Source organism: Pyrgilauda ruficollis, unplaced genomic scaffold (genome assembly GCF_017590135.1).
Source record: "Pyrgilauda ruficollis isolate IOZ18807 unplaced genomic scaffold, ASM1759013v1 scaffold227, whole genome shotgun sequence".
NCBI lineage: Eukaryota > Metazoa > Chordata > Aves > Passeriformes > Passeridae > Pyrgilauda > Pyrgilauda ruficollis.
The window spans coordinates 191,165-201,452 of NW_024522206.1; the positions used below are offsets into that span (position 1 = coordinate 191,165).

Here is a 10,288-nt window from a genome sequence, read left to right on the forward strand (position 1 = left end):
TTAGATCCATTCCAACCCAAACCACATGCGATTCCATGAATCCCAGTCCGTCCCAGCCTGCCGGCAGCCCGGGATTGCGCAGTTCCGCGGTTCTCGCGGTGTCAATCCTTCACTGCTGCCGCTCCCACCCTGCGCGGGGAGGGTTTAGAGGTGAACTCGGTGATGTGCGGGCAGCGTGTGCTGCGACAGAGGCAGATGCGCTGCAACAGTCTGTGGGGGACGGGAGCGTCCTGTCCTGCCGTGTCCCCCTGTCCCGGTGCTGTCCCACCGCGTCCCGGTGCCGTCCCTCACGGGCGGAGCAGTAGCGCCCCCCCGCGGCCGCGCTGACGCTGTGCTCCCTTGCAGGGCGCACCGGGCGCTACACGCTGATCGAGAAGTGGCGGGACACGGAGCGGCACCTGGCGCCGCACGAGAACCCCATCGTGTCCCTCAACAAGTGGGGACAGTACGCCAGCGACGTGCAGCTGATCCTGCGGCGCACCGGACCCTCCCTGAGCGAGCGGCCCACGTCAGACGGCGTGGCGCGGATCCCTGAGAGGACTCTGTACCGGCAGAGCTTGCCGCCCCTGGCCAAGCTGAGGCAGCCCGGGGACAAGGCCATGAAGAGGAGGGAGCCGAAAAGGAAATCCCTCACCTTCACCGGTGGCGCCAAGGGGCTAATGGACATCTTCGGGAAGAGCAAGGAATCAGAGTTCAAGCAAAAGGTGCTCAACAACTGTAAAACAACAGTGGACGAGTTGAAGAAACTGATCCACCTCCAGACAGAGAAGCTTCAGTGCATCGAGAAGCAGCTGGAGTCCAACGAAGCTGAGATCCGCTACTGGGAGCAAAAGTATAATGCCAGCCTGGAAGAAGAAATCCTCAAACTGGAGCAGAAGATTAAACGGAACGAAGTGGAGATTGAGGAGGAAGAGTTCTGGGAAAACGAGCTGCAGATTGAACAAGAGAATGAAAAGCAGCTGATGGAGCAGCTGCAGGAGATGAGGCAGAGGATCCTGGAGTGTGAGAATAAGCTCAAGGACTATGTGTCTCAGATCCACAACATGGAGAGTGGCCTTGAAGCAGAGAAGCTGCAGCGAGAAGTTCAAGAGTCCCAGGTGAATGAAGAAGAGGTCAAGGAAAAGATCGAGAAGGTGAAGGGAGAAATTGATATTCAAGGCCAGCAGAGTCTGAGATTGGAAAATGGCATTAAAGCAGTAGAAAGGTCTTTGGGCCAAGCTACCAAGCGATTACAGGTAAGACTGTAATTTTATCCATAGCTAGAGAAAGTCAAAGACTGACTAATTTCTCTTACACAAATCTGAAGCCTATGAAAGACAACACAAAATAAGTTTCCAAAGTGAATCGGGGTAAAAGGCAAAATGTGTTGCTTTCATTTTCAAATCACATTTCAGCTTGTGGGGATTTTTTGGAGAGCAGACAGTTTTTATTTCACCTGTGTTTAACTTGGTCAAACTGTCTGAGAAGAAAAGCAGTAATTTGCACCATCACAGCCTTTTCTGAGGATAAACTTCTGATCTTTGCTAGGTTTGTCTGCCACCAAAAGACATGAATTACAAAGAACAGTCCAAAAGCAGCACCTGGAAAGGTACAGAGCTAAAGTAAAGTACCTGCAACGTTACAGGGCTTTGGTTTTAAAGAACAGCATCCCTCTTTTCCTGGCTGACTGGCTGGTGTTCAGGATTTTATTTTCTCTATGTCTCAGGCATTTCTGGCACATGTGTCAAAAGAGAATCCAGTCCCTGTTTCCTTGCTAAAGTTAATGATATCACCTGGAACTTGATAGAACATGAAAGAATAAAGGAACTCCACTGCTAGCTGGATGAGGTGGAGGAAGTATTGGAGCTCCTGGGATTGTGCCATGCAAGGTAGTCCTAAGGCACCACACATCAGTTGGAGTTGCGGTTCTTGCTGATTCCCAGGATTCACTGTTAGTATATTCACAGTCAGTATTGCAGCAGCAATAAGGTGATTCCACTGTGAATATGTAAAGGGATTTCATATCCTTACTTCTGCCTTAGAACGATGTCAGTATGAGCTAGGTTTTCCTAGATGATGGAGGGGGGGGGGAAGGGAAGTAATCTTTTCATGGGTGAAAACTGTAAGCAGTTTGGCCATGATTATCTATGCTAAGTTTCTAGACATGCTACACATAAGGATTTGCACTGATGGAAAGCTTCAAGTCCTCTTTATGTGTTTTATCTATCCTCAGTCACATTCACTGAGGCTATGCTGGAGTTCAAAATATTTCTGGCTTTGTGGTTTGTTCAGGGGGGGGGGGGGGGGGGGGGGGGGAAGGGAAGTAATCTTTTCATGGGTGAAAACTGTAAGCAGTTTGGCCATGATTATCTATGCTAAGTTTCTAGACATGCTACACATAAGGATTTGCACTGATGGAAAGCTTCAAGTCCTCTTTATGTGTTTTATCTATCCTCAGTCACATTCACTGAGGCTATGCTGGAGTTCAAAATATTTCTGGCTTGGTTCTTTTCATAGTCTGTTTTCTTGGGAAAGTTCCCATTCAATTCAGGTCTTCCAGTCTTGTTCTAAACCTAAAGGTGCACAAATCTGGAAGTCCACAAGAAAATAAACTGAGCTCTGCATTATGGAGCTTTGAGGGGGAGGAAACAGACAAATATTTTATTGCATACCTGAAGTTAAAGATTAAAGCAGCTCAGCCTCTGTGTGTGGGAATAATAATAGTCCAAGACTGTTATAATCGATCAGAGCTGTAAGTTTTGCATGACAGAAGTACAGAAAAAGATCCTAAATGATCATGTGTGCTTTGAAGGAGTGGGGAACCAGCCAGGCTTGGGCTTCATTACACAGAACCCTTGCAGAGTGAGAAGGTTCTGGCCAAAAAAGTTTAAATAGAAAATGCAAAGAACAAGAAGAAAAAATATTTTTACTCCATTTAAGATCAGAATAATTAAATGAGCTGTCCAAGCCATGCTGGACACTTCAGGAAGAAGTAAGACTTGGTGCCAGACTGCTGCTCAGTTGATTATTTTTTCAGCATTCACACTATGGCACTATGGCACTGCTGACGTGCCAAAGTTTTTCTCAGGTGCTATGAGAAACATCTACTAGTCATCCAAGAAGAATATAAAAATAAAATACATTAAGAAAAACCCAATTAGGGTCATGGGTTGGACTTAATGATCTTAGAGGTCTTTTCCAACCTAATAGATTCCGTAAGCGCTAGCAAGTGTTGACTGGCTTTTTAAATTAAAAGATGAAAATACCTTTCAACTAATCAATTTGAGCTTTAAAATTTGGAGTCTTTCTCATTAAGAGGAGAAGCATTAGTTGCCCAGCTGTACCTGTGGTCATGAAATGCTGCTTTATTTGCTCAGCAGATGTTTTCTGTTTCCTGGCAGGACAGGGAACAAGAACTGGAGCAACTGACCAAGGAGCTGCGCCAGGTGAACCTGCAGCAGTTCATCCAGCAAACGGGAACCAAGGTGACGGTGCTGCCAGCAGACCCTGTGGAGGTGGAGGCCCCACATGTGGAGCTTGAGAGAGGTGCAGCCCTCGGAATGCTTTGGGAGAGAGGGAAGGAGGGAGAAGGGGCGGGCAGTGCCTTTACTGCCAGCATTAACTTTAATGATGGCAGTGCTACGTGAAGTGAATGCTCCCTTAGTGAAGACATTAGCAAAACACTACAAGAGTGAGAACGCATTGTTGAGTACTTCTTTTCATTCCAAGGGTTTAGCAGGCTCTAAATAAAGAGCAGTATGTGGAGAACTTCTCTCCCACTGTGCCCGGGCATGCGTTTGTCCCATCAGCAATGCATTGCATTAAGGCTGCAGCTTTCAAGAGTGGCCACCATGGCTGGCTGCCAGCATGGAACGTGATCATACATCTGACATTGCTGTTCGTGTGGGTTCTTCTTCTTTTGGTGGGGGTGTTGTCAAAGCAGAAAAAGGAATGTGTCTTGATCCAAGAAACCCCAGACAGCAGCCGCACGGAAATAGGAGCTGATCCACCTGGGCTGCCAGCCATGCAGAAGTCCTGCACAGATGGCTATTATGGCAGGTGCGAATTGACTTTGCCCCCAGTGAGGTCAGCACAGCCTGCATGTGTCCACATCTGGATTCAGAATTTCCTGGGCAGAACCATGGGAGCGTTTTGAATGTGTATCAGAGCTGCAGCACCAGCATAGTCATGTGCTTTTTCCAGCACTCTCCTTCCAAGGGGCTCTTTGTCTCGGCATTCTCCTGTGCTGGTCTGTCCCTCTGCTCAGAAAACTTTATAACCAAAAGACACTGTGAGGGCAAGGGGGTGGGGAGAGAAGAAAAGACAACAAGGCCTTCAAATGCAGCGCTTGTAGGAACTTTTAAATGGGAAGGAAGCTGAAGCTTTGCGTCATATTACATGTTCAAGCTCTTTCTGCACATTACCCTATCAGTGTGTGTGTCTGTGTACATGTTTCTCGTGGGAGGGTAATTCTTTTGTGTGGGCTTCGTTCTGTTATGAAGTGAGTAGGAAGTGTGCACCTTAGATCTCCTCACTTCCTAGCCAAGCACTTCAGTAGTTTGTTACATGTGGAATTAGTTTTTCTGTATTGCATTAAGCAGGATGAGGAGGAGAGGTGCACCCCTGCTGATGACTTTTCTAATTGCCCTTTTTCTCATGCAGAGCCAGCCTTTCAGTCTGGGTCACTGAAGCGCCCTGGCTCATCGAGGCAACTCCCCAGTAACCTTCGGATCCTACAGAACCCCTTGTCATCTGGTTTTAACCCAGAGGGCATATATGTATGACAGTATGTACCTCTTCTTGAGAGGACCTAGCAAGGTACCCTGGACAAGATACACTTTATTTTAATCAGCCAATGATAAATGGAAGAAGTTCGTCTTGTTTTGTTTTTTTGTTACTCCACCATATTATTTTTTATTCTTCCTCCAACACCACTTGGAGCCATACCCTGTGCACTGATGCTAAATAGAGAGGAACGGTCTCGATTCATAACTGGCAAGGATGACCTTGCTGTCAACACAGCTTGAGTGCAAAAACCTTCATTGTTTTTGCCACTTCAGAAGTATTTGGGAAAGTATTGTTCCTTGTATAGTCATAAATGGAAGACTGAGGGTGAAGGAAACCGTGTATGCAACTTATCTGAGGTTTAATTTATTCCCTTTAATCAATGGACCTGTGAATGTTCACCTTTTATATTTTTATTTTTAACTTGTGAATTATCACATATGGCTGTGTGTCAGTCTGATGAGGTGACTTTAATTTGTGTGTACCAACATCCCCCATCTGATCAAGTACAACAACCTGCAATGCAGAGTTCTGAGGGATGCTGAACCATTGCAGTGGTTTCTCACCACTAACTGTTCATTTCTGTCATGGGTCATCATATGTCACGTTCCATCCATTGCTACCTTTTACGGCTTGAAAAGTGAGCTTGTGGGATTTACTTGCTGTTGTGTCTGCCTTGAATGAAGCACCTAGTGTTCAAAAGATTTATGGATTTTAAACCTTGGCTTGGTAAAAATATTTCCAGCATATGGTTGAGGATGCACTAGTTAGACGATATTTTATTATATAGAATGTATATTTTAAATATTTTGCCACATTGTATATGCCTTTTGAGAAAAGAACAATATAAGAAGTTGTCTTCATATATCTTACCAAAAGAGAGTAGGAGGCTTTCACTGTGTGTAATTCTGTACTTCATTTTTTCCACTAGCCATTACAGTGTTCTTGTTTTGTTACAAATCTTGCTGTTGGAGGGGAAAAAAGACACAACACAAATGAGTATCCACTTCCAACCTTCCAGAATCCTCTCAAGTTTTGTGAAGGGAATAAATCTGGCAGAGTCCCAAGAAGTCAATAGCAGAGTTCTATTGACAGGGGTGAGGCCAGGATTTCATTCAGCTCCCTGGTGGAGACATTTGGTCCCTTTGAAAGACAGTCACTTAGAGAACGTAATAGGTAATATATAGCTTCCAAGCAGATAATTCACACATTTGGTGGTCATTTCCCCCCCCCCGCCCCCCCCTCCCCGCAAAGTGTATGAAAAGAGAACATTATCACATCTTGATGTTGTGCTAATGCAATCAAAGCTAAGAAAGAATTAGACATCAAGGGTTTCCTGCACAAAGTAGCTGCTCCCAAATAGCTCATTGATTTCAGGCCTTGAAGTGAGATTGCTGCAGGGGACACCAGGTTTGTGGAGAAAGGGACTGGTATCAGTGGGACACACTGTAAATGTTGGGGGCTGGCCTCATGGATGAGTTAGGGAAGGGATGGGCCTTCCCTGGTTCGGATTTCTGGTTCTAACAGCAACTCACAGCATCATCCCCTTGGAGATCCCGTGGGCACAAGGGGGGACACTGTGCTCTCACTCCAGTGCTGAAGACTTGGATTCCTGATGCCCTCCTTGGCACGGTCAGGATTTTACCCACTGCTAGGAAACTCCAAGCTTTTAGCCATAGAAAAATACTTAACTCCTAGCATCCTCTTGTATTGATTCACTGATGTGCAGATAAATGTTAATTTAAGTCTCCTTTTCTAAAAAAGGAGCTTCCTGACAAATTGAAGTTTTAGAAGATATAGCAGAAGATGAAGGATTCTTGAGTGTTTAATGCATTTTTTTCCCTTTCCACTTATTAATGGCATCATATATTCTAAAAATGCTGCTGTATTTAGACTTACAGTAACAGATAAGGCTGTGAATATATAAACAACCTTTCCAAATGGACTCTGAATTTTTACAGTTTGACTTATCAGGTTGCATCTTCCCTTGTGAGCAAACTGGAAAATGAGATATTCCTACCTGAGGAACCTTTGCAGCGCTCACCCATTTCACTGTTAGTTTATAACAATTCTGTGCTCGTGTTTACTGTGCCCATAAATTTGTGATTAAAAAAAAAAGAATGGGGATATATATATATATATATGTATATGTATATATATATATATTTATAGTAAAATATACATAGTTTGAGGACAATATCTGTCCAAGGTACTTAAGCATATATGCCTTACGTTCTGGGTACAATTTACAGAAATGAAAAAAAAAAAATGGCCCTTTCCAGTGGATATCTTGCATCTTCAGCACCTCTTGATGTTAGAGAACTGAGGCACTCAGCACCTTGCAAAGTCTGGCCCAAATTATGCTGCATGGGCGTGGGGGGAGAGTCTTGTCCTGAGATGAAGTATATTTAAGGCAGATCAGCATATTTACCCCAGCTAATGATTTTGTCATATTCTGTGACTAGTCCATCTTCCACAGATGTCAGTTTGAGCTGAACTGGGCTCTTGTATCATAAAACCTGCTCTCCTTCTCTGCCAGGTTATTCTGCAAGACAGAGGGAGGAGGAGGTCTTGAATTACAGATTTGTCACAGACTCAAGGGAGGAATTTGCCATTTGAGTTAAAAACTAGCACCTGGTGACTGCAGCAACTGTTGGACACAGGAGCCGGCCTGGAGCTGGCTCAGGAGTGACCACTTCAGCACCCCCTGAGTGGCCCCTCCTTGCCAGGGCTTTGGCATATGTCAAGGTGATTTGAAAAAACGTTTGCAGCTTCAGCCACTCCTGTGGCCAAGGAGAGGCTTTGGTGTCCAGACCTGCCAGTTGTGAGACACTGATAAATTCCCCTGCCCCCGCCATACTCCTCTTGCTTATTGAATTTCACTCAGGCTGAAGTTCCATAGCATTTTCACCCTCTCTGTAAATAAACCAAAAAGAAATGGCATGCTCTTGCATTAAATGTGAATTGACCCATGTGTAAGAGTTAGAAAAATCCCTCACACTATGGCGTTTAGAGTTTTGCTTCAGATCAACTGCAGAAACTCACTCTTTCTTTACAACTGTACAAAAAGTCCATTTTCAGAAGTGTTCCAAACCTCCTAGGGCATTAGCAGAAAGGAAGCTACACATACTAATTTTAACAAGTGCCATATTATTTACTGGGCAGCATGATAAAAATGTTTTTTTTTTGCTTGCGTTAAATAGTTGAATACACAAGCACTATTTTCCAGTGCACAGGGAATTTATATGGAGAACTCCTGTTATTTATTACTAATGGAAATTAACTGTGTTACCTCTCTCATCCATGAGGATGGAGATGCTGTGTTGTTAGGGGAAAAGAGGAGGGTGATCATCTGAAAAGCCAGTAGGTTAAGGCTAAGGTGAACAGTTTGAATGCCTGAGCAAGGGAGAAACCAAGTCCCACTCTAAAAAGTCAGCTACCAGTATCTTTTAGTGGGACTTAGGTTCCCAAGTGCCTGAATTGCTTCTGGAAATGGTATGTTAGTTTTGAGATTGCTTGCTTTTCTAAGCCCTGGCAAGTTCGGAGGAAGTTCTTGAAGAAGAGAACTACCACTGCTAGCATTAACAATATGCAAACATATGAGGCAAGAGGGAAAAAGATCCTTTAGTGAAATAAACATCTCCTCTTGGGGCAGCAATTGCCTTGTTTTTAGTGTGGAGTATTGCATTATTTTAGTGAACTGGGATCATATGAGTATGATCAAAGAAACATCAATCTTGTGATTTTTAGTGAGTTACCTTGAAGCATATAAGTTCCTGATGTGCATTTACTTGAGTGAATTAGGCCTTAATGATACATGTAAATAACAAAACTGTATTCAGATATTTTTTCCAGAAAATAGTCTCTAATGGTCTGTACTGTATCAAAAAAAGTGTCAAAGTGTTAGTTTTGTATTACACCTCTATTTTTTGTTTGTTTGTTTGTTTGGGGGGGTTTTTTAGAACATTGAAATGTGCATGTTTGTTCTATTTGCTACAGTATTTTAATGTTTTGGATGAAGGCCATCAGTTGTATGGAGATGACAAAACAATCATTCTGTCTATTTATTCAGTATTGCTGCTTAAAGTTTTCAAAAATAAAGCTTTCAATGCCAATGTAGTGACTGATTGAAAGCTGTTCTAGCTCTCTTCAGGTGTTTTTTTTTCCTATGTTTGTAGAAAACTAAATAAGTGAAACTTGGTGTATTGAGCTATTATACCAGCAAAGAATTATTGCAATAATACTGGGGGCTGGCTGTAAGTGTGTGTAGTAAATACCAAGGTATGCATTCAGTGAATGCCTCTAGGTCTCTAAGTGGAGTGCTGAAAAATGTTAAATCCTTTGTGGTCTTGCAAGAACTTTACACGTGTGATCAAGTACTGGTTAGAGCTTTGTGCCCATGTGTGCATGTGAGGGCAGAACAAAGGGGTCACAAAGGATCAACTCGAAGCCCTTTGAACCACATTGGATTTCAGGACATTTTTGAGTGTTCCACAGATGTGTGTCTGACTGAGGCCTAAAAAACATGTTCTAATACAAAACCCTTTCAGTTGCAGCAAGGACGCCTCTATTGTAGCTGGTACCTCTGAAAATTTTAGTAGTTCTGAAATGGATCAAGTGTGCCTGCTGTACTTGTGAAGTGTGTCGGAATGCTGAGAGTGTTCACCCTCACCAACATCCCATGAAACTTCTAACTAGGGGTTCTGACTGGAACACTTGAGTTGCTGATGCTTTAACCTAGAGAAGCAACACAAACTGTGAAAACACGAGTGAGCATTTTATTACTGCTCCACTTCAATGCAAGATGAAAATCTGTATTATATGTAACTATATTTTTTTGTCATTTAAAAAGCTTCTATTTTTTATTATTCTCATGAATGGTTGACAAAAAGTATTGGATGCTCCCATACAATAAATTCCCCTCTGAAACTCTGGGTCTTTACAGTTCATGGTTTGCTGGGATTGCATTGTTCATTTCGCGCGCATCTCACAACAGAGCTGCTTGGGACTCTGTCAGAGAACACTGGGCCTGAAGGCAGGGCCAAGGCTCCTTTACTGTAAGCGTGCTGTAATCTCAATCAGATAAAACCCAGGCACTGCAAGAGGGAAGAGGAGCTTGTTTTCAGTTGAGGAACTGTTACTAAAATTAAGAATAACTCCGAAGTGACAGAATTGGTCAGTGACTCGCGGGAAGTGTAACTTAAAGCAAAGAGGCAGAGGTTCACTTGGAGGTGAACTGAATGTACAGATTCTTCCCACAACAAATGCAGGGTGCCCTGATGCTTCAGGGAGCAGAAAGAAATTAATCTTTGAACAAGGAGCAGAAGGCCTTTTAGGCCAGATTCAGGTGTAGTTACTGTGCTGAGACCAGAGAGGGTGTGAAGCTTGCTTGAGATCATTTGAGCCAATCAAGGCTGGAAACTTGATACAGTGGAAACTTGGGATTTAAGCCATCCAAATGCAGTCCTTAGTCTAATATCCCAACAAATGGATGTTCCTAAGCTAACTGGAGCCTAATCTCATT

The 10,288-nt window shown here is 43.6% G+C and overlaps 1 protein-coding gene across 4 annotated transcripts in view; it reads left to right on the forward strand.

Moving 5' to 3' along the window:
- RASSF8 (Ras association domain family member 8) overlaps positions 1-8,879 on the forward strand; it is a 74,347-nt gene extending 65,468 nt beyond the window's left edge. For all 4 annotated transcript variants that reach the window (XM_041468682.1, XM_041468684.1, XM_041468685.1 and 1 more), the window contains 3 exons: positions 346-1,235; positions 3,381-3,525; positions 4,642-8,879. In XM_041468682.1, the coding sequence (XP_041324616.1) occupies positions 346-1,235; positions 3,381-3,525; positions 4,642-4,763 (1,157 nt within the window). In that variant the 3' untranslated portion in view covers positions 4,764-8,879. The remainder of the gene's footprint in view (positions 1-345; positions 1,236-3,380; positions 3,526-4,641) is intronic.
- Positions 8,880-10,288: the final 1,409 nt, after the last annotated feature.